The following is a 25,167-nucleotide window of genomic DNA, read 5'->3' on the forward strand; positions in this document are numbered from 1 at the left end:
TTTACAAATATAAAAAATATTTTTTAATGATCAAATTATTCTTAACAGTAGATTGTGAAATGGTTGGTGGAATGCCCAAACACCATTTTGAGGAAAAATATCATAGCATTTATTCTCGGAACCTCTCATTAACGAGGTAAAGAAATCCGAGGAAGCATCGAGGTGACAAAACTTGTCATCTATGTCAAACAAAGGATCTCAAAGGTAGAAAGCATGGAACCTTCACCTTTTCCAACTGATATGTATTACGAAATACTGTTTTCATCCTCCCTCTTTCCTCATCAATTCTTGTTGAACGAGGACTCAGAGAAATGGGAGCAAACAAAAGTGTCCATGTTGGAAGATGTTCGATTTTCTTCAAACTTCTTGTTTTCTATTTGTCATTTTCTTTTAGTATCTCATTGCTTAACAGTGCATATAATTAAATATTCACTTACCGAGTAATTGTATTCATCGTGCATTTTGTGCATGGCAGCAAAGCTACACGTTGGAGTTGATTTCACTAGAAGACTATGTACTTCGCACATGCACAGGTTTTTGTCGATTCTATAATTAAACTAAGAATGTTTTGGCTGCGTTATTCTCTGATGCTGTTTTTCATGAACTTCAACAGGCTTTCCAGAGCTCTAGTTTCTATGGTTACTGGCAGGTATAAAGTTTGGTTTGGTTTATTAATTTTTGTACTCGCACTCAAATTGGTAGGTGTAACCAAGAATTTGAATTTATTTAAGAGTATTAAAATGTTTACAACCCCTATTAAATTACAATTAAAAAAAAATTGGTTGAAATAAAGTAATTTTCAAATTAAATTAACCAAATCACAGTTGTATACTCCATTAACAATTTTCTTTGTTTAATTGCAGCCTTCGCTTGAAGCACCCTGGCCTAAATCACTACAGTGATTTGCTAGATATGTCATGGCACAAGGGGCTGCATGATTCAGACCTACTGGTCACGTATAGGTACCATACTAGACCTCCAGATATTGGTCCCCTCTCCCTCATCATTAAGGTTTGTACTTGTTGATTTTTTTTTTTTCATAATTAAACAATCTTTTATATAGACACATGTACTAGATAAAAAGTAAGAAAATGTTTATTTTAATTTATAAAAATGTATATTTTTGTTTTCTCCTATAAAGATTTTATCTCAACAACTTTGCAAGAAATCAAGGAGCTTAAAACTACGTGTTTTATGTAAAATTTGAATTCTAAAAATAATGGTTAGCAATTTTTAAGTTATGTTTTTTTTTTTAATTTTTAGTTAATATCAATCTTTGAAATAGTATAAATCTTTAATAAAAGCATATTATTACTATTCTTATAACAATAAGGAGAATAATCGCATCTATCATGCGAAACATTAGATGAACAAGTATTTTAATTATACTTTCGTTTTCAAAATAAAATTATGAAAAGTAAGAGAAAGGGTGTGAAAAACAATAAGAATTTAGAAGATGCATGAAAGTTTAACAAAGGAAGAAAGGAGAATGAATATTGGTAAAAAAAATACATGGAAGATTCAATTCTTTTTCAATTGCCATTTTCTTGGAATAACTTTTAGAGTTGAATTTACAAATGTATTCGTATAATCACTGTTTTTCCTGTGTACATATTGTATTCGTTAGATGTATATGATCATGTATTTGACATAAAGTACCTGCAAACAATTTCTTCTCACCCTAACACAATGACATACAATGACATTGAAGTTTATCCTTCATAGCATTCAGTTTCACCCGAGGTTGGAATCTATGGAATTCCCATGAATAATTTTCGCCACTCTCAAAGTCAAGGTGTAAGATTGTCCAAGTTGTGGATAGGGTTTGATTATGTTGCGCCTTCTGAAACTGATTCGAGCAAAGGCAAAGCAACCAGCGTATACTTTAAGGTTGGAGGAGTTAGTTAATATTGGTTTTCATTCATTCCTATTTTGTATCATGCGTTCGTTTCTCTAACGTAGAGAATATTCTTGGTCATCTTTGTTGGGTTTGGACAATGAATATACGATGAATTGTGCAGCGTTTTCACTTTTCACACGATGGAGGCCGCTCTATAAGCACAGATCGTGATGGTTTTCAACTGACTCACAGGTTGATGAATTTGTTTCAGTCCTCAGAAAATTTACCTGTTTTGAATAATTTTGACTTACCATGCCTTCTTTAATTCCACGCAGTGGAGGTACATCTGATAACGTCATAGTGGTTAGACAAGAATCTCGATTTGAAGATGAAAATGATAACGGTTTTACTGATGTAAGTAATTACCTTCTTTGAGACTCAGAAATTAGATCTTCCTGGTTCAAACGTGCAACCAATATTTATGTGCAAGTTATTTCTAGTTTATTAACTGCTTGTTTGTATTCAGTTTAGTGTCCAGATGGAACTAGGAACTCCAATTCCACCAACCTTGTTCACCTACTATCGGCTTGAAGTTTCTTCTGCAAGAGGAATCAAACTTGGACCAGCATTGTTCTGCTCACGGTGAGTTCTTTTTCCACTTTCAATATATGCATTCCTTCCTTCTCACTAGCTAAATGACTCGGAGAAGTTTTATTATGTGTTATTAGTCTTGAACATGTATCAACTACAGATTGGTCAGGTCCATGTATTTAAAATTCTACTTTAACTAGAGATAAAGTTAAATTTCAGTATATAACTAGATTAACGTGGACGAGTTAAACATAAATTTATTTCAAAAACTTAGAGTCCAAAACTTTGTGGTGATGAACAGAAACAATAGAGGATGTACACAAAGTGATAAATAAGCTATAAAGTTAAGAGCAAAAAGAAGCAGTTGTATAACCTGCATCAATTTTGCAATATATTCTGACAGGATGAGTGGTGGAACAATTAAGGGATCCTTTGCTCCATATCAAGCATTTGCAATCGGTGGTCCCAGTAGTGTGCGAGGCTATGGTGAAGGTGCAATTGGCGTTGGACAATCGTGTCTGGTAACCACAAGTGAATTGTCAATCCCATTGGTATAATATTCATTACTCTGCTCTGTATTTTTCATTTTTCTTCCGTGCACACACTCTAATGAAAACTTTTTGCTCCAAGTTTTACTTTAAGTGACAACAAGCATGACTTTCATTATGACGCTAGAAAGTCAGATAATCAACAACCATCTTTTTTCTCGGTACTTAGATCCTTTTGGCTATTAGCAATTGTCATATGTTTTTTTGTCAGCAAGAAATTTTATACTAAAGAAACACTTAAGTGCTCTGACCATTGTACACATAAAACTATGGATAAGGAAAATTACATTATATTCCATAACCTACTTTTCTAACCAAAATAGATGTACTGGGATCATCAACAACCAAATAAAATTCTCTCAATACTCATAATAATGTAACCCAGTCTTACCCTACAAAACATCTAAGCATATTTTAATTAAACATCTTAACTCTATTGACCGTCTATAGTCATTTGTGTTCATACTTGATCACCCATAGTTTGAATATGTTGTATTTGATCTCTTTTTTTCCATCATTTATGTCCATACTTGATTACCAAACTAGTTTGAATATGTTGTAATTGATCTTTTTTTTTCCACGGTTTAGATTCCTTTTGTGATAAATTATTGTATAAAACTAACACTATTATATGATACTCCATTGTGTCACCTTACTTCTGCAATTTTCTCCTACTCTCATTGCTGTAGTCCCTATTCGTTTTGCTAAAAGTCTACAGTTTGATCTTGGGCAACTGAGTGTCACTGTGCCACCTTACTTCTACAATTTTTTCCTACTCTGAATGTTGTAGTCCCTATTCATTGTGCTAGAAGCCTGCAGTTTGATCTTGGACGATTGTAGCTGAGTGTCATGTTGGATATGATTTTTGCTTGTTTCTAGGGATATTTCTCTTAATTCTTTCACGTACTACATCAACAGAACTGGCTTCCCTTCTGTGTAGTTGTCTGCAGATTATTAATTCCTCTGCATCCCTACACAATTTTGGTTAAGAGTTCTGTTCTACACTATTTGTCTTTTCAGATTAGATACACATTGACAACAATAGACCTGGGCTGACTGCTATCAAAATTACCGAAGTATCCCAAATTCAAGAAAAATATGGTTTATGCATCATTGCCATTCCAGAATTCATCATTGCCATTCCAGAATGGATAAGTAAATATATGATGATGCAGATATCATAACCAAGAGAAACCTATTCAAACATTTCAACTAGCCTACCTCAGATACATGTTCCCACCATTAGTGTCCTTGCACAGTCCGTGATCTCCCTCTTTGATTTTAACTTCAAAGATCTACATAAATGCCAATCTGAATACAAGAAAAAGCCTGTTTTTGGATATTTATATCTGATCCAAGCTCATACTTTGATCTGAGTCATACAAAATATCTCTTCGGTATCAACCCTGCCATTCCTACATTCCTAAATACAACTTTATTCTTATGATTCCACACATTCCAAATAACACACACCCCTTCAAACTCTATTACCAATCTTATTAAGTTACTTTAGAAAAAATTGTTGGAAGTTATCTTTAGGTTGATTATGTGTCACACATATTCTACACCTTTCTAACTAGCTTACAGCAAAAGAACAGATGGCAGTTTCCTCCTCCTCTACATAGGGCACATAAGGTTACATCTATTCTCCTTCTTCACATATTTACCCTTGTTGTCACCCTCTTTAAAATTACTCTCCGTGCAAAATATTGTGCTGATGTTATGACCTTAATACTTCAAAACAAATTAAAGAAATCAGAATCTTCTCTAGATACTGATTGAACTTGCCATAAATATCCACCGTGACTCATTTATAAGCATTTCTACCAATTATTGTTTTGCTGATCACCTTTTTTACTCTATTTGCAGAGCAAGAAACTAACAGGTGTTATCTTCCTGGACTGTGGGTCTGACCTATGGAGTAGTCATAAAGTTCCGAGTGAGTTTCCTTTAATCATTCAGAAATTTATCTCTGCAAAAAAAATAAATTGGCCACATTAAGCCATGTTAGCATTCTAAGTAGCCTTTTGTTCTGTTTTGATCACTAGTGCCTTTTCATACTAACAAAAAGTTTATCTCCGAAATAACACAAGATTGTATTCCTAACTTTATTGGGTGTTAATTAAGTTAATCTTTTTCTTCTCTGTCATCTGTGCCATTGTGCACTAGGAGCTATATCTATCACTACCACTTGTTTAACACTTGAGACGTGCCAAATTGTATCTTAGTTGTTACGTTTAACATTTTGGTCCAATGATATTAATTGCAGATAATCCAGGAGAGAGACATGGTAAGCCAGGAATTGGGTTTGGGATTGGGGGTGGCATTCGATACAAAACCCCCTTGGCTCAGATACAAGTTGATTATGCCATTAATGCCTTTCAGAAAGGAACTGCATATTTCAGAATTAGCGATCTGGTTCTATAAAAGCTAGCACGGCTAAATGTGGCCAAATTTTTCTAGGCTTCTTCATTCTTTAATTTGAATATAAAAGGTGAATGATACAAAAAGGTTTTAAACCATGTCTCCAGTATCAATAACAAAGAGTAATTACAAAAACAAATAAAAAATAGTTAGAACATATATATATATTTTTTAATTATCTTAGTTTTATTTAAACTTTGTTAATGATTGAAATAATGAAGCACAACTTATTAATTTTTAATAATTATTAATATATTTATTAAAAAGAAAATTAAGTTAATATGCAATGAAATCTTATGTTAGTGTGAAAGGAAAACTGTAGATCAAAGACATGTTCGATTCCTTAACTATTAAATTAAACGCAGAGAAAATTAACGAAATTAAATTTTATTTTTTTTATACTAAAAATAAAATATGTCAATATTTATTGAATTCACTATTTTACACTAAAAAAATACAATCCTGAAATAGATTTATAACTATCAACTAAATTAATCACTTTTATAAATTTTAATAAATTAAAGTCTTATTTACATAATATATTCTTTAGTCTTCAATTTTATTGATTATTTAAACTAACACCATAAACTTTAATAATTTTATACTAGTTCATCTTTTTATAAAATTAATTAGTTAAATCTTCAATATTAACTAAAATGATTAGTTTAATTAATAATAATATTATATATATAAATTTAAAATTAAGCTACTCTTAACTCTAAACCACTTAAAATTACCAATTAGTTGCTGAGTTAAGAGAATGCCTTTACAAGATAAATTAAGTAATAAAAGAAACACCTTTAATTGATTCTTGCAGTAAAAACAATTCAAACACCACTTCTAAGAATTGAAGAGACTAATTTATTACATAGATACTTTTTTACTGCGAAATTGTTTAATACATAAGTGGATTTCAAAATTATTTCAATTTTTTTAATAGGTTCATAAACTAAAAATCATAATAAAATCAATTTTTCTTAATTGGATCTTTGTCGTTAATAAACTGTCACAAATTATTTCGTTTTCAACAAGTTTTGTGCCGTTCAAATAGAAATAATAAGTTATACAAATTTGTTTACTTGTGTTTATTATAAGACTCATTTTATAAGAAATTGCTGATCCATTTTATAATTTTATATTTGTTTTGTTTGTTTTTCATATTAAAAGTAAGAATATTTTTGTTTTATATTAATGAATAATAAAAGGAGAAATTTAAAAACTATTAATAAAAATGTTAATTAGGTATATTGGTAATGCGTGATTATTTTAGAAGTATATTAATTATATTGGTAATGCGTGAAAAAGAGTAGAAGTTAAAGAGTCTATTATTTATATATATATATATAATTAAAAATTGATAAAAATATTACTACCCTACCTATTATATAGCGTGCGTGGAAACACACGAGTTGTACATTGCCACCTCAATGGTCTTACTAACAGTAGTTACATCACACTGTTACACTCATACTCTACTCGCAAACCTCTCCTTCACTCTTTTCTTCTACCTCTCTTTCTCTGCTTTGCACCAAGTTTTAGTTTGAAGACACAGAGGTTCGCGTACCTTCTCGAATCTTCTTCTTCTTCCTCCTAATCCTCTTCCCTTCATTTTCAGATTTGAATTTTCTTCATGTATTTTCTTATTGTTTTCCTTTAACTAATTATGGTTTTTATTTATTATGTTTTTTCGTTAGGAAACGGATTGGGAGAACTTGCTAAACGGTTTTAGGCGTTTGTGATCTGGTGAGCCATGAATGCTAGAAGGTGAGTGTGGACTAAATTCATGTTCTCTCTCGTTAATATGTTCTGGAAAAAAAAGTGTCGGTCATTACTCTATTCCGTTAGGCGGGGAAAATGTTGTTAGATCCCTGGATACGGCGTCGTAGGAGGCTTTGGATTTTCTATCTCGCGCTGGTTTGAATCGATTGATGAGTGTGATTTATCGGTGAATTGCTGTTTCGTGGCTTTGGTTTTTGTTACATTTTTTATTTATTTTTTCTTTTTATTGCGTGGGAGGAGGATGGTGGACTGGTGAATTGTGGATGAGTTTTAGTGTGTGTTCTTTCATTAATATCAAATTACACTGTTGAATGATTCCTTGCATCTTCCAATTGGAATAAGAATTGTTTTGATCCTGGGATCGGCTATGACTGAATTTTCACTGGCATGTAGATTCCTGTAACAAATATGAGGGGAGATATTTTATAACTTGGCTTGGTTGAATTGTTTTCATTAAATGATTAAACAATGCTTTCCTAGTTTCGCATAAGGGCATATATTTCCTCGAACGAGTTACCAATGCTATGCAGTGTTTTATTCGTTTTAGATGAGCCCCGTTTTGTTTTTATGGCCTATCTAAGTCATTATATTTATTGGAGCCTTCTAGAGGACATTTTTGTTTGAATCGAATTGAATGTGAGAGAAAAGTTAAATTGGGTAACATATCCGTTACCATGAAAATGACTATGCGGTTGATGCTCACAGGGAAACAAGTTTTATGCATGTTTTCTGATATGGGTGAGCTGTCGGTGACGTGTATATGTTTAGTTGAGGCACGTGTTGTATGTTGAGGGTATAAAAGGGAAACTTCCCATTCTCTGTATAGGAATAATATTCTTTCAATAGTGTAAACACTCTTCCCTTCCCTTTTGCTCTGAATCAATAAAAACCTCTTCCCAATCTCTTCTTCTTCAAGATTCCCTAGTACGTTTAGTTCTTCGACTTTCTCCAATTCCTAGAACTACTTCTTCCATAATTGGTATCTGGCAGTTTTTTTCACATATTTTTCATGGCGGAAAACACAAGAACACAAACAGCAATGAATGACATGGAGGATCGTATCACAACACGACTGGAAACGCGTTTGATGGAACTTACGGCGAACATTCAAAAGGCTCTTGATGCATCTTTAACAAACAGCTTTCAAGAACAATTTCGAAAGTCACAAGAAGGCACAGATGGTAATGGTTATTCTTCGGACACAACTCTGAACCAAAATAGGGGCCTTACATCACAGTATTCTTGCGGCACGAGACTCTCCAACATAGATTTTCCAAAATTTTGCTGAAGATAATGTTCATCAATGGATCTACCAGGCTGAGAATTACTTTTCTATCGATAATACACCTAACGATGTTTCAAGATAGCTATAATTCATCTTGAAGGAAAGCCTTGCAATGGATTACGGCATTTGTCAGGACTGCTGGTAATTTTCCAATTCATAATTGGGTTGAATACACTAAATTGTTGATTGACCGATTCGGTAAAGAATGTGATGATCCGTGGCTGACTTAATGAAGTTGCTCCAAACGACCACCGTTCAAAAATACCATGAGGATTTTGATGCTCTTGTTTCTCGAATCCTGCTGGATTGTCCATGAAAAATCCTTTACTACAGATGAAATCAGTAGCTTAGTGCCATCTGCACTACCATGTTTAAAGAATCCAACCCCGTAATATTCAACCAAATTTCTTGGCAACATTAATATCCAAGAAATTGTGTGTACTTCCACTATCTATCAAGACATGAATAGGCCTTTTGTTATGATAACCAGTAATTCGCATAGTGCTGAAATCAGCAACCCCTGTTAAAGCATTTATGGAAGTTTTTGGTTCTTTCATGTCTGCATCTGTGGCATGCATCTCACTATCAGATGATTGGAGTTCCCCATCATCATTCATTTCTAAAACATGTTTCTGGAATTTCTTGTGAGTCAAACTATGAGTTTGAGTAAAAGGTTCATCACAAAAATAACAAAGACCCTTAACTCTTATTTTTGCCATATATGCAGGAATAAGGTTCTTGGCAATCTTGGGTGCTGTCTTGAAATTGTCTGTCTTGAAATTGTCCACCCTGAAAGTGCGAGAGAGACTGGTTTTTCTTCCAATAAGGATTTTGGAGGCAAAAGATTTGTATCTAGTTTATTGAAGGGAGCTGATACCGAGGATGGAGAACTAGCAGTTTCATACATTTTACCCAACGATTCGGTGAAGAATGTGATGATCCCGTGGCTGACTTAATGAAGTTGCTCCAAACGACCACCGTTCAAAAATACCATGAGGATTTTGATGCTCTTGTTTCTTGAATCCAGTTATCAGAAGAGCATACTTTGAGTTGTTTTTTAGGAGGATTAAAGAAGGACATTCAAATGATGGTGAGAATGTTTCAACCGGATTCCGTGGAAAGGGCGTTTACGTTGGGTAAAATGTATGAAACTGCTAGTTCTCCATCCTCGGTATCAGCTCCCTTCAATAAACTAGATACAAATCTTTTGCCTCCAAAATCCTTATTGGAAGAAAAACCAGTCTCTCTCGCACTTTCAGGGTGGACAATTTCAAGACAGCACCCAAGATTGCCAAGAACCTTATTCCTGCATATATGGCAAAAATAAGAGTTAAGGGGTCTTTGTTATTTTTGTGATGAACCTTTTACTCAAACTCATAGTTTGACTCACAAGAAATTCCAGAAACATGTTTTAGAAATGAATGATGATGGGGAACTCCAATCATCTGATAGTGGGATGCATGCCACAGATGCAGACATGAAAGAACCAAAAACTTCCATAAATGCTTTAACAGGGGTTGCTGATTTCAGCACTATGTGAATTACTGGTTATCATAACAAAAGGCCTATTCATGTCTTGATAGATAGTGGAAGTACACACAATTTCTTGGATATTAATGTTGCCAAGAAATTTGGTTGAATATTACGGGGTTGGATTCTTTAAACATGGTAGTGCAGATGGTACTAAGCTACTGATTTCATCTGTAGTAAAGGATTTTTCATGGACAATCCAGTAGGCTACTTTCACCTTAGATATGTTGCTTATACTGTTGGGTTGCTGTGATTTGGTGCATGGCAGGTTACATTGGGTAACATTACTTGGAAATTTTGATAAACTGATAATGGAATTTACAGTGCAAGGTAGGAGACATGTCCTTCGTGGAGCTTCTTCTAATGGCCTTTGTACTGTTAAAAAACAGCAGTTACACAGAATTCTGTCTGAAGGAGTCCATCTTACTATGCTCCAAGTTTGTTCTATAGATACTTCTTTACTTCAATCTATGGCTACACATGCTACTCAACCACCTATTCCGCTAGTAATTTCGCAGCTTTTGGATGAATTTCAAGACTTTTTCAAGAACCCACGCAACTTCCTCCTTCCAAACCTAATCATTATCACAGAATTCGCCTACCTTCTTCAATCTTCTTCTTCCTCTTCCCTTCATTTTCAGATCTGAATCTGAATTTTCTTCATGTATTTTCTTATCGTTTTCCTTTAACTAATTATGCTTTTTCGATAGGAAATGGATTGGGAGAACTTCCCAAACGGTTTTAGGCATTTGTGATCTAGTGAGCCATGAATGCTAGAAGGTCAGTGTGGACTAAATTCATGTTCTATCTCGTTAATATGTTCTGGAAAGAGTGTTTGCCGTTACTCGATTCCGTTAGGCGGGAAAATGTTGTTAGATCCCTGGATACGGCGTGTAGGAGGCTTTGGATTTTCTATCTCACGCTGGTTTGAATCGATTGATGAGTGTGATTTATTGGTGAATTGTTGTTTCATGGCTTTGGTATTTGATACATTTTTTATTTTTTTTTTCTTTTTGTGAATTGGTGTTGCGTGGGAGGAGGATGGGGGACTGGTGAATTGTGGATGAGTTTTAGTGTGGGTTCTTTCATTGATGTCAAATTACACTGTTGAATGATTCCTTGCATCTTCAAATTGGAATAAGAATTGTTTTGATCCTGGGATCGGCGATGACTGAATTATCACTGGCATGTAGATTCCTGTAACAAATATGAGGGGAGATATTTTATAACTTGGCTTGGTTGAATTGTTTTCATTAAATGATTAAACAATGCTTTCCTTGTTTCGCATCTGGGCATATATTTCCTCGAACGAGTTACCAATGCTGTGCAGTATTTTATTCGTTTTAGATGAGCCCCGTTTTGTTTTTTGGCCTATCTAAGTCATTATATGTATTGGAGCCTTTGAGAGGACATTTTTGTTTGAGTTGAATTGAATGTAAGAAAAGTTAGATTGGGAACATATCCCTTACCATGGATACTGAAAAGGACGATGCAGTTGATGCTCACAGGGAAACGAGTTTTATGCATGTTTTCTTATATGGGCGAGCTGTGAGTGACGTGTATATGTTAGTTGAGGGCATAAAAGGGAAACCTCCCATTCTCTGTATAGGAATAATATCCTTTCACTTTTGTAAACATTCTTCCCTTTTGCTCTGAATCAATAAAAATCTCTTCGGAATCTGGTCTTCTTCAAGATTCCCTAGTACGTTTAGTTCTTCGAGTTTCTACAATTACTAGAACTACTTCCTTATCATTTTCATGTGTATTCAAAAGGCTACAATGAAGTTGTGGTGAATAATGGATATGGGTGTGAAACATAATAGAGAATGGCATTCTGCTGTTATATTTGTTTAGCAAATATTGAGTGACCTTTTACTTCCGAGGATAAGGTGAGGTGATAAAAGATTTTTTCCCTCATTATATGTAGAAAATTACTTCTGCTGCACTAGTTCTATCTTTTATTTGATCAGTTGTTAGTGTTATTTTGTCTATGTTTATAATCTTAATTTTTAGAAATGCTTAAGCTTATGATATCTTTCCCCCCATATGAGCAATGCATGCAGAGACTGCCTTTCTTTCAATTTTCCTTATGATTTAATTCAATTTATATATCTAGAATCCTTGATAGTTTATGCGCTTATGGAAACATCAAATAATTGAAAATGATCTTGCTTGTGTATTATCTGACCATCTGGGTCACATCACCGTATTGTATATTATTATTTTTTTCTGTTTCAGAGATGGCCGTAACAACAGAGTTGCACTTTTTGATGGTATTGAGAAGGGTGGCATCAAAGCATCGTCTCTTTACTCAACTTCTTCCCATGAAATTGGTGAACTTGATAATGAACAAGCATTGGATGGATTGCAAGATAGAGTCAATCTGCTGAAAAGAGTAAGCTTACTGTTACTTGCAACATGCCCTAGGTTCCTGGTTATCTCCTTTATACTAACAATTGATGCACCTTATAATCAATTATTCATTTTGTTTCAACTATTGATAAACATCTCAATGTTTATAATCTAATTTTTCTCTAATTTCATGTTAGTGAAAGGTAAATTATATTGCACGAATTGCAATCTTCTGGATTGGAATGGGAACCTTTTCTTTTGGTATATATATAATATAATACATTATAGCTTAGAAGTGTTCCTTTTTTCCTTGCCTCGTCTAATTTTAATTTTTAAGTTGTTGTCTCCCACTCTTTCACCAAATCATTGTTATATTATTCATTACTTCTTATTCTATTATGGTATGGTGTAACGGATGTCATTCCATTTGTGGAGTATTATAATATTTGTTGTAATTAGCAAATTATTAGGATAAAAATTGTTCTTAATATCTCAATAGGAATTAGGAAAAAATATCTTCATAGTCTTCCTATTTATTTCAGCATATTTTTATTTCCTTTTTAAAATGTTTTGGTTATTACAAATAGAGATGATAAAAATATAATTTGTGTGATTAATATCAATAAAATTCTATAGTTTTCAACTTGGTATTCTTGGGAGACTTGTTTCCGCTGCCTCCTTAACCATCATCATCGCCATTGTTGAGGTCAGTGGTGGGCCAGAAAGGTGTGCCCCTCCCGGTGTTGCCATAGATAAGGTTGTTGGAACCTCTTAAGAACCAAGGGGTGGCCATTTGACTATGACTTGGTTTTGTTGCCAAACATGTCTTTTTTTTTTGTTACGAATCAAAGCAATTAGGACTAAATCTTTATTATCTCTTTGTTTTGTGTTTTCCAATGTCTAGTATGAAAGCTTTTAATGAGGATTTTGATCATTCGTAAAGAATGGTTATCCAGTGGCTAAGTCCTCTGCATCGTATACCCTACTCATGAAAGCTAAGAGTACAATTAATACTATTAGTCCTTTGTCTTAGGGTGTTTGGATTCTTGATTTAGGAGCAACTGATTACATGACTCTTTTTCTTAAGTTCTTCAATTCGTATGTCAAAATGACCAGATAACAACTCATTACACTTGCAAATGGTGATAGTGTACTTATATGCAGATGGGGAAATATAACTTTAGAACCATCTATTGTATTAAGGAATATTAAATGTCCAACAACTGACCAATAGCTTTATCTCTATTAAAAAGCTTACAAAAGATTTGAATTATTTAGGAACTCTTTTCTCTTATTGTGTATTTCGGGACATTGCCATGAGGAAAAGAATTTTAATTGCTAAGGAGCAAAGTGGGTTGTGTCTATTGGAATCCAAGAGAAAAAACAAAACAAAGGTCATAAGCCAATAAGTAAAATTAGAAACATGGGAAATTTCCAAATATGGCTTCATCATTAAAGACTTAGGCATCCCTCTTTCAATATTATGAAATCTATGTTCCCTCATTTGTTCACTACTAAGTCTGTTGAGTCTTTCAAATGTGGTATTTGTCAACTGTAAAAGCATTATTGTGCATCTTATCTCATTGGTAAAAGGAGTATTTTTTTTCATTTGACTTGATTCACTTTGATGTTTGGGGACTTGATTTAGAATCTATTTTTGGAACAAAGTTGCCTGTTACGTTTATTGTTGATTGTACTTGTGTCACATGCACATACATTATGAAAAGTAAATTTGAGATCTTTCAAATTTTTGTTAAAACTTTTTGTCTTGTCCAAAATCAATTTAGAAAAAATATCAAAAGAATTAGGTTGGATAATAATACTAAATATGTGAAGTAAGAATTCTCCAAATTTGCCACATAATGGTGTTGTTCATGAAATAACATATGTTAGCTCTCCACAACAAAACATAGTTGCAGAAAGGAAAACATAGAGGTAACTTGAGTCCTTATGTTCTAGATGTCTCCTAAAACCTATTGGGGAGAATATGTGTTAACTACTACATACATCATCAACAAGTTACTCACTTGTATCTTATTAGTCCTATTGAGTGTCTTTTTGTCTTTGATCCTATACTCCTTTAGTGTCAAGTCTACCTTGTGGAGTATTTGGATGTTCTTTTCTTTTTCACTCTCAATCCTAATCTCAATAAATTAGATCCTAGAGTTCTTAAATGTGTATTTATTGGTTATCCTCATAATAGAAAAGGTACAAATGTTATTATTGTGAGAGTTGTAGTGTCTGTATCACCTTGGATGACACATTTCATGAGACAAAATCCTTTTTTGTCACCCTTGCATTTTAGGGGGAGAAAACAATTAAAGCGAAGGATGTGTCCTTTTTGTCATTACCATATTTATCTTTGCAGGATAGTTAAGATCCAAGTGATGATGCTACCATAAATGGGATCGAACCAACCTATAATGAGTAAGAAGAAGATAAATTCTTTGGCAAAAAAATATCAAAGAAGACAACCTACTTTGACTCTAAAGCAAGAAGAGTTATTTGACTTGGAGGTAAGGATCTTTGAAGGAAGCAGTGAGGAGTGAGAAGGTAAGTGTTACTGATGATTTACCCTTTGCGTTGAGAAAGGGAGAATGACAATCTCTTTAATGGACATCGAAGCTTTATAGTTGCCATGTCATAAAAATTCCCACCTCAGTCTAATGAAAAGTGAACATTGGACTCAAGCTATGAGAGAGGAGATGGATGCATTAGAAAGAAACTCAACATAAAAGACTCTTGACAAATCAAGACACAAAAAGACAATAGGATGTGAACATTGGACTCAAGCTATGGACTCAAGCTATGAGAGAGGAGATGGATGCATTAGAAAGAAACTCAACCTAAAAGATTGTTGACAAATCAAGACACATAAAGACAATAGAGATGGATGCATTAGAAAGAAACTCAACATAAAAGATTGTTGACAAATCAAGACACAAAAAGACAATAGGATGTGAACATTGGACTCAAGCTATGAGAGAGGAGATGGATGCATTAGAAAGAAAATCAACATAAAAGATGGTTGACAAATCAAGACACAGAAAGACAATAGAGATGGATGCATTAGAAAGAAACTCAACATAAAAGATTGTTGACAAATCAAGACACAAAAAGACAATAGGATGTGAACATTGGACTCAAGCTATGAGAGAGGAGATGGATGCATTAGAAAGAAAATCAACATAAAAGAAAATCAAAACGACAATAGGATGAAATGGATATTTATAGTGAAACACAAGGAAAATGGGTAAATAGATAGGAGTAGAAAGCTAGAATGGTTGCAAATGGGCAAAAATATTCTTACAAGGCCACAAAACAACACTCTTGCTTCCCTAAACACATATCCTGATGCTCTTGGTGTCCTTTACTTCTTGGTCTTGGTCTTCTCGTCTTCTTATATTCAACAATGGGGGTTGTTGTACTTGCAATGACACTTCGATTCTCATTGCACATTAATGAGTCAAAATGCTATCAAATCTAATCTTTACCTCTCCCTTGTTACCTATTTATACTATTTTGTGATAGGCTTTTGCCATTGGGGGTCTTAACCAGGCCTAATCCCTCACTCACTTATGATTATGGCTTACTTAGGGGTTTGATCCTTGATTAAGTCTTTTGATTAAGCAACCCTTGTCTTGAGAATTTGACCCATGAATGATTATGATACGAGGTCGAGCTACATGTATCAGGCTCACCTAGTCTAGATGCCAAGGATGTGGTTCCCAAGTCAAGATGTTTGATGGCGCTCCTCAGGCTCATATGGACGAGAGGCTGAGGATGTGGTTCCATTAAGATGCCAGTTTAGGAACCTGGTCTGATTATTCGAGATGCCGAGTTATACACTCAAACTTATGGAATTGACTGTGAGGAGAATTTTTCTCTTGTAGCAAAAATGAATACAGTTCGAGTTATTATTGCTCTAATAACTCATTTTGAATGAGAATTATATTAGTTGGATCTGAAAAATGTATTTTTCATGGGGATTTAAAAGAAGCCATGGGGATTCCTTCCAGATTTGAAACTCACGGTGAAAGGAATAAGGAATGCCTCTTAAAGAAGGCCTTATATGGTCTTAAACAATCCCCTAGAGCATGGTTTGGGAGATTTACCAAAGCAATGGTTTCCTTGCGATATAAGCAAATCCAAGGAGATCATACCTTATTCATTAAACACTCTTAGAGTTAAAACTTACTTTTGTTGGTCTATGTGGGATGACATGATTATTTTAGGAGATGATGAAACATAGAAATTGGTTTTAAAGGAAAAATTGGTGGCCTAATTTGAAGTGAAAGACTTTGGAAAACTTAAATATTTCATGCATAGAGGTTGTTTATTCAAAAAATGGATTTTCATCTTCAGAGAAACAAATAAGTTGGGATGTAGAATCTCAGGAGTTCCTATTAAACAGAATCATATAATTAAATCATATAATTAGAAGTTAAGAGAGTTCTTTTGTAGAAAAAAGCCAATAGGAGTTCTTGTTAAACAAAATCATATAATTAGAAGTTAAGTGAGTTCTCTTGTAGAAAAAAACCAATAGGAGTTCCTGTTAAACAAAATCATATAATTAAAAGTTAAGTGAGTTCTCTTGTAGAAAAAAGCCAATATTAGAGAATGGTGGAAAAACTTATTTGTTTATTACACACGAGACCAAACATTGCTTATGCAATTAGTGTGATAAGTCAGTTTATGCATGATCTAAAAGAAAGACACATGCAAGAAGTTGAGAAAATTCTTCAGTACTTAAGTGAAGCCTAGGAAAAAGGGTTATTTTGTAGGAAAGGAGATACTTTGATCCTGAAGATATATTCTGATGCAAACTATGAAGGTTTTGTTAGATATGTTTCTTGAAAAAAGTCTAATGACCTGAAGAAGCAAAAATCAAGATAAAGTATCTCGATCTAGTGTAGAAGTTGAATATCGAGATCTTGCTCAAGGTGTGTGAAGGATTTTGGATGAAGATTCTACTCGATGACCTTAAAATTAAGGTTGACATCTCTATGCATTATGATAACAAGTCAACAATGAGCATTGTTAATAATAATATGATGGATCAAATACATTGAAATTGATAAATACTTCATCAAAGATGATCTTGATAGCGACCTAGTTGTTACAACTCATGTTCCTACAATGTTTCAGATAGTAAACATTTTGACTAAGGGTTCCCTCGAGGCAGATTTGAGGATCAGGCAGATTTCAGGATCTTGTAGGCAAGTTGGGAATGATTGCCAACTTGAGGAAAAATGTTGTAAATAGCATATTATTTGGGAAAAAATATTATCAATATCTTCATAGTAATTAGGAAAAATATCTTCAAAATCTTCTTATTTATTTCAACATACTTTTATTTTCACTTTCTTTTTTAAAGATTTTGGTTATTACAAACAGAAATGATGAGAATGTAATTTGTGGTATTGATATCAATAAAATAATTCTTTAGTTTTCAACTATATCTATTTGGTACTTGCCTTCTTGGATGCATGTCAATGTATGCTGTAAATTTATTACCAATAGTACAATTTTGTAATAGTTTTAAAAATCTTTTGCTTTATTAACTATAATTAATAATTAATGTTTTAACGAGCATAATTTCTACAGTTGTCAGGTGACATAAATGAGGAAGTGGATAGTCATAACCGAATGTTGGATCGGATGGTGCGACAGTCTAGCATAGCAGTTATTGTTTTTTTTTTTTTGCATTTTCTCTGTTATATCACATTATCCGCTGGTAACTTGTTGGTATTTTATATAGGCGAACGATATGGATTCTTCGAGAGGAATCCTCTCAGGCACTATGGATAAATTCAAAATGGTATGTGGACTGTCTTTCTTTACTTTTTTCCCTATACATTTGTTGTCTTTTCCATTCCTTCTGATTCACGACAATGTCAATATAGATGTGGTAGGGGTATGGTGTTGTCTTCCTCTCTCAGGATCACTTATTTATTTTTCTGTGTCTCTTTTGATGATCTTGTGTCATCTTTCAGGTATTTGAAACAAAATCCAGCCGAAGAATGTTTTCACTTGTAGCATCCTTTGTTGTGGTTTTTCTTATAATATACTATCTGACTAGGTAATTTATCTTTATCAGGTAATTGATCTTTATTTGAGTTGTCAGCTCAAGATTAGATTGGAAAGGAGGCCACTTGCTCTATTCCTCTAATTAGCGATATTGTTGTAAGATGTTCCTTTGTGTTTGTATAAAGATTTTGACGTTTCATTTTATCCAACCAGTAATGTCCATATCTAGTTTGTATACCTTCCAACAAATAACCTTTTCTCTTTGATGTGATTCGAGTATCCAAAATATATGTGTTGTTAAAGCTATGCTTAGATTCTTTGAAATTTGTTTTGGGCTTAGAATTAGCTTCTTTGAGCAAAATTGGTGCCATTGGAGCAAAATTGGTGCCATTGGAGTGGATACAAATGTGTTAGAAATGTTCTATAAGGTACTCCACTCCAGCATTATGAATTTACTATTTGTTTATTTTTTATTGCCTATTGGGGGAAACCCTTCTAAAGTTGACTTTTGGGGTCCGGTGATTACAAAGGTGAAGAAGAGGCTTTCAACCTGGAAAGGTAAAATCTATCATTTGTTGGTTGTGTCTGCTTGATTTGTTTTGTATTGAATGTTATTCCTTTGTATTATCTTTCGTTCTTCAAAGCCCCATCCTCTGTTTGCAAAAAAAGATTACAAAGCTTCAACACATTTTTTTGTGGGGTTGAGATTCTGAGCCTAGGATAATTGCTTGGATTAAATGGGATAATATATGCAAACCTAAAGTGGAGGGAGGGTTAGGCATAAAGTAATTAGATTCTTTGAACAAAGCCCTTCTTGGCAAATGGAAATTGAGACTTGGGTCTTTTGAGAACAGTTTATGGAAAGATATTATTGTCTCTAAATAAGGCTCATGAAGGAATCTATCTGATCCTACAACCTTAAGACATGCATCTAGATGGTGGTATGACTTAAATAAAGTGTGTGATGATGGGCACAGTTTCAATTGGTTTGATTCTAATATGGTATAAGCAATAGGGTCCGGTGAAAAAAATTAAATCATAGGGACATCTGGGGTTGAGAATTCAAGTGGAGAAGAGAATGGTTTGAGTGGGAGAAGGACCAAGTAAATGAATTCATGTCTATTATGGAAGGTCAAACCTTGAAATCAGGTTGGGACGACAAATGGCTATGGAGAGATCCGCAAAATTGTAAGTATTCTGTCAAATCTACATATGAGAAATACTTTCTAGTTCTACCACAAGTGCTTTTAATGATATGTTTAGAGTTTTGTGGAGTTTGTTGATTCCACCTCAGCACAATGCTTTGCTTGGGGGGCATTACAAGACAGGATAGTTACAAAACAAAATTGGCTTAGAATGTTTGTTCACGTTGTGGATTCTCTGTGTTTTATGTGGAAGTAAGGAGGAAACAACTTCCCACCTACTGATATTTTGTCCAATTGCAAATGTTGTTTGGAATTTATGTCAGAATTGGATCAAAGTCAGTTCTATAAACCATTTTGCTATGAAGGAACACACTTTGGACAATTTCATTGTACTTAGTTTAGCAAAGCATGTAATAAGTTGTGGAAAGGAGTGTGAGATCATTTGGTGCATTTGAAAACATAAAAATGGGATAGTGTTTAACCAAACAAAAGTGGACGCAAGTGAAATCTTCTCTCCGGTTCAACTACTGTTGTGGACTTGGTTAAAAACCAAGGTTCCAAAAGTGTACTTTTACTTTTTTGATTGGGACCAAAGTCCATCTACTTGTATTATTATGACAACAAAACAATTGTTAAGTGGTTCGAGATTGGTCTTCTGCTCCTTCTACTACTGTATGTAACCGATAGAACTATATATGTTATGTATTTCATGAAATATGAAATCTAAAGTATACTTGGTCATAAGAAACAGATAAAACGCTTGTTGGCTCCAAATCATATTATGGGCAATTGTGGGCAAATTTTTAGCAAATACCTGTAATTCTCCACAACCTGTATCTCTTTAGCAAATCTCGTCAAAAGATAAATTGATCCTTATAAACATTGAAATTATTGGCTATGTCCTTGTTTCATTAGTAATGACATTAAATACTTCTAAAATGTTATTCATCCTATGTCACAATTTGTATATTTAAATTTTGTAATTCTACCCACACGTTCTAAAATGTTATTCATCCTATGTCACAATTTGTATATTTAAATTTTGTAATTCTACCCACACGTCCTGAATTAAAGTATCTTATGTCCTGAATACGTAAAGAATCCTAGCAAGACATTAAGTGAGGATATACATTAAACCAGTTGACTCTTTCCTTAGTTATCATCAAATGCTAGAGGCACTTCAATCCAGAAACATACTTTTTGACATTGACAGAGATTGGAGAACTTGCAAAGAGTGACATACAAGTGAATATTTTGAAGGAAATACGTGACACAAAAGTAGGCAAAGAGAGTGTAGGGTTTGTTGTTATCTTTGACTCTTACAACAAGGCAACGATGATAATGCACAGATGTTGATGACTTTCATATTTTACAAAAAAAATATAATAAATAGACAACCACTAAGACGATTTAACCAATTTACAAAAAAAAAAAAGAAAAAAAAAGAGACGAACCAAGCTAAGCACTCCCTCGTACGACCCTCCCTAGCTTGGATAAGCAAAAAATCTGTAACAGAGGAGGCAAAATTAAACATGCACATAACAACAACTCCAAAATCCTTCCAACCCTCCAATGGCATCTACAAGTATCCTGATATATAGACCCCATAAAATCCACATCTGCAACTAGGTACAGGTTACAATGTACAGCAAAAGGTGGCATCATTGTGGAAAAAAACAAGTGTTGTCCATGATATGAAATAATTCTTAGGTAGTCGTCCACCTACTTCCTTGTGCAAGAGTCCTGGTATGCCATAATTTGTAAATTCCTGCAATTTTCCTACACGATTTTGCTGCACAATACAAAAAGAGATGGCAAAGCAAATAAATTATGTGATAGTCATAGAGGCATACATGGTTTAGCTTTAATATTAATCAAAGTTAACAAGAAGTGAAGCTTGTTCACACTACCAAGAGTGCCCATTTTAGGCTCAGTGTGCAGGATTAAGAATCCATGTCTTTATTTGAACTCCTGAAGGATATTGTTTCTATGTAGCCACTCACATAGTTTTTCACATTTTGCGCCTATGCATGCCCAACGTATGATCAGACTCCTCTAACAACTCAGAAATTCCAAGCAAACAATCCATTATCAATAACATATTAGCAACCATGTTCACGTATTAGAAAATTAGGACCAAAAAAGGGGAAATACTTATAGCTAGTAAAATAAATTTTATAGTGCTTAAAATATATAGAATGTGACTAATGCATTGGATCCCATTAGAACTCCACGGTTAAGCGTATTTGGACTAGAGTAGTAAGCGTGTTTTTTCATCCTATTCCGGCCTAGACAATCATATCTTAAAGTAATTTTTACCAGTGATCCTACTAAATACTTAAAAAAAAAAAAATTCTTATTGAAAACATAATATGTTATGCAATGCCTATAAATAATGTCACATTTGTTTCGATCATGAATTTTCTTGCATAACATTGCTTAAAATTTAAACTATCTTTGTAAACAATTATGCTAGTGATTTGGGCAATAAAGTCTAAGTTGATTGTACAAAGGTGAGCCATCCACGTCAATTTTATTTAGGTGATGAAGCTCAAAATCAATGCTTGAGTTTGCAGAAAATCAGTGCCACATACCTTATTATAAGGTTTTCAATGAAGATTGTTCCTAAAGGAAAGTTGCAACATTTCACTTCAATTATAGTAAGATACATTTATTTGCATGTTAACCCATTTTAACCGAACCAATCAAGCCTACAATTCAAATCATCAACTCAACTGTCAATGTTTTAATCACAAATATATTATTTCTGTATCAAGATACAAATGATCACAAACAACTTGAATGTTATTTCCTACCTCAGTAAGAAAGCATGTACGACTATGTGATTTCTCAAGAGGAGTAGTGGAGACTGTAATGAGCTTATGGAGTTGTCTTGAATCCATTACCATTACCTCTGGTGTCTCGGGTTATTACATATTGCTAGCTACTTGGATTCTTTACCAATTGGAGATGGAGGTGAGCTTCTTCTTCTTTAACTTTCCCATGGACCATGATGAGAGGGATATGTGGAAGGTTTTTCAGAGGCAAGGTAGGTTAAAGGATGTCTTCATTTCTAGAAGGTTGAATGTCAAAAGGCAAAGGTTTGGTTTCGTTAGGTTTCAAGAGGTGGTGGATGTTGTTGCCCTGGAAAAAAGGCTAAATCTCTTCTGGATAAGGACCTGGAAGTTGCGCGTCAATAAACCAAAATACAGGAGGTATCAAGAGTCTAGAAAGGAGGGGAATGGAAGCCATATAACAATGCAACAGAAACATGAATGGAGGCAGAAGGATCATAGACTTACGTACGCTCAGGCAGTTGGGAAGGAGAACAAAAACAGGACACAAAGGGTCGTGGAACAGAGTGGGATTCATATTAAGGTTGAGGGGGACAGTGGAAAATGGCTACAAAAATGCTTTATAGGAAGGGTGGCGGATGTGGAGAAATTACAGACAGTGAGATAGAGCTTTCTCATGGAAGGCTGTAACTTTATCAAAGTGAGATATTTATGGGGACTATATGTGCTGTTATCTGGAGAAAGGAATGGAGCTCTACAAAAATCCATTGAGGAGAATAAGGAGTCGTTTGCGGATTTTTTCGACTCTGTTGTACCGTGGGATGACAATTTTGTTGTGGCGGAGAAGGTGGTTTGGGTCAGATGTAGAGGAATTCTGTTAAGATTCTGGAATAAAAAGTGCTTCGAACAAGTTGCTGCTCTCGTAGGGGCTCTAGTAGAAGTGGATGATGCTACACTACAATAGGAGGTGCTCGAGTTTGCAAAGCTCAGAGTGAGGGTACCAGTGGGTGGAGAGCCACACATGATGAAGAACATCTAGTTTAATGATGTCAAGTGCCAGGTTGTTTTCGAATACGTATTGTAGGTACCAACATCAGAAAAGGGACATGGAAGATGAGGTCTTGGATGCTAGGTCGGAGGAGAAGCTTGGAGAGGAGTTCTCTGAGTCAGAAGGGTCTGACTACGGTGGTCAAATGGAAGGTGGTGTGAATGACGATGAAGAAGCTTCAGTGAGAGGTCCGGCGGAGGAGGCGTTGCATCAAGGGAGGGACGCGAAAGTAGAGGCGCGACACCAAGGGAGTGGCGCGTGCAAAGTTTGCTCGTGTGGGGGCAGGCTCTCAAGGTGCGAAGAGAGTTTACCTACAATGGTGGAACAAGAAGGCTGCATGAATAAAGGGCGAGATGAAAAAATCTCTGAAGAGGACGTGTCAAAAAAGAAAAAGGGCAACGTGGCTAGTAGGAGCCCCACGACTAGTGGGAGATTTGAGGAGGTTTACCTAATTGTTACTGCGCCAATTAAGGCCCAGAAGAGGGAAGGGGTGAGTTCAGTGTTTTTATGGGTTTGAGTCTAGAGGATGTGGAAGATGAACAAGCAGAGGGGGTGCAACAAGTAAACTCGTTTTTAGAGGTCTTGTGCGGCGTCGAAATCAGCGAATGGGAAAGGTGGCATGGCACGCTCGATGGGCAGTATTCAGGCATGCCATCCCATGGAAAAACGAGAGTTCTCTCGGTGATAGAGGTCTATGAAGATGAAGGCAGAGCGACGAGGTCATTCCGAGGGTGCACGGAAGACCTGGACATAGTGATACGATGGGTGCCTGGATGCACAGAGTGACACAGTTCAGGGAAGAATGCATGACTCCATTGATGTTATTTGAAGATGGTGTCGAGGAAAGAGTCAGCAGTAGGGAAGGCGCGACCATGAAGGCAGTGGAAGGCGACGGAATGGCTATCGGAGAAAAACGTAGGGCAAGCCCTTTTCCTTGCAATGCGGTGAGTACATGCAATGAAGGGATGAGATTACAAGCTCACAAGCAAGGAGGAAAAGCTTGATGGGTCTCATTCCAGTGAAGATTTCAACAACAAAACAGTGGGATTTAAGGTTGGATACACAGAGTCTCAATAATCGCTTATTTGATAGTGCTGTTAGGAACTATAACATGATGTTCTGGATGAATAATGAGCATCTAGAAGCTTTTAGAGTTTGCAAATCCGGAAAAGAGGTAGGGTATTCTTTCTTGGGAGAGAATGATGTCATTATTGATCGCTTAGAAGCAATGGAATTGAGGCAAAAATCAACAATTAACAAGGGGAGTACAAGTAGGGTGGAGAATAGTTTGTCTGATGATGAAGCTTATTAGTATGAATATAAAGGGAGTGGGGGGAAGCATAAAAAAAATATTTAGGTGATCTGATTCAGAAATAGCAGGCATATTTTGTAAGCATTCAGGAGACAAAGTGTAAGGAGTTGGTGCAGGAAGAGATTTCAAGGTGAGCGGAGTCAAATGGGCTAAGAATGGTTCTGATAATGGTGTTGGAGGGGTGATCACGATGTGGAGGAGAAATTGCTTTTGTCCAAGTAACATACGAATGAGAGAAATTACAATATCATAGAGAGGGAATGGAGGATAGAAGAGGCTCTTCAGATTACCATTGTTAATATGTATAACTCTGGTTCGCCTACGGAGAAAAGAGCTATGCGAGAGGAGGTGTGGGAAAGAAGAAGGGAGCTAAGTACAAAGACTTGGTGTGTGGTTGGGGATTTTCACTTAATCAAAAGTCCTGGTGAGATGAGCAGTGCAAAGATTGATGTTGATCTTAGGAGGGAGATGAAAAGGTTTAAAGAGTT

The 25,167-nt window shown here is 34.9% G+C and overlaps 2 protein-coding genes across 4 annotated transcripts; both read left to right on the top strand.

The window, feature by feature from the left end:
• Positions 1-288: 288 nt before the first annotated feature.
• Positions 289-5,498, top strand: LOC137830010 (outer envelope protein 39, chloroplastic-like). Its single transcript, XM_068637077.1, has 11 exons — positions 289-345; positions 476-533; positions 614-649; positions 864-1,011; positions 1,726-1,890; positions 2,022-2,092; positions 2,176-2,254; positions 2,367-2,482; positions 2,835-2,982; positions 4,849-4,918; positions 5,249-5,498. Exons 1-11 carry the CDS (start codon positions 312-314, stop codon positions 5,404-5,406), a joined length of 1,083 nt encoding a protein of 360 aa, XP_068493178.1. The 5' UTR covers positions 289-311; the 3' UTR covers positions 5,407-5,498.
• Positions 5,499-6,814: 1,316 nt separating this feature from the next.
• LOC137830011 (bet1-like SNARE 1-1) lies at positions 6,815-18,703 on the top strand. Of its 3 annotated transcripts, none has more exons than XM_068637079.1 (6): positions 6,815-6,957; positions 7,098-7,167; positions 12,236-12,392; positions 17,957-18,013; positions 18,111-18,170; positions 18,346-18,703. In XM_068637079.1, exons 2-6 carry the CDS (start codon positions 7,154-7,156, stop codon positions 18,433-18,435), a joined length of 378 nt encoding a protein of 125 aa, XP_068493180.1. In that variant the 5' UTR covers positions 6,815-6,957; positions 7,098-7,153; the 3' UTR covers positions 18,436-18,703. The 3 variants fall into 3 exon arrangements, with proteins under 3 accessions (XP_068493180.1, XP_068493182.1, XP_068493181.1); XM_068637081.1 differs by having other exon boundaries at positions 18,450-18,703; XM_068637080.1 differs by lacking the exons at positions 6,815-6,957; positions 7,098-7,167 and adding exons at positions 7,196-8,608; positions 10,322-10,777.
• The last annotated feature ends 6,464 nt before the right edge of the window (positions 18,704-25,167 follow it).

The sequence above is a fragment of the Phaseolus vulgaris genome, chromosome 7 (assembly GCF_000499845.2).
Source record: "Phaseolus vulgaris cultivar G19833 chromosome 7, P. vulgaris v2.0, whole genome shotgun sequence".
Classification (NCBI taxonomy): Eukaryota; Viridiplantae; Streptophyta; class Magnoliopsida; order Fabales; family Fabaceae; genus Phaseolus; species Phaseolus vulgaris.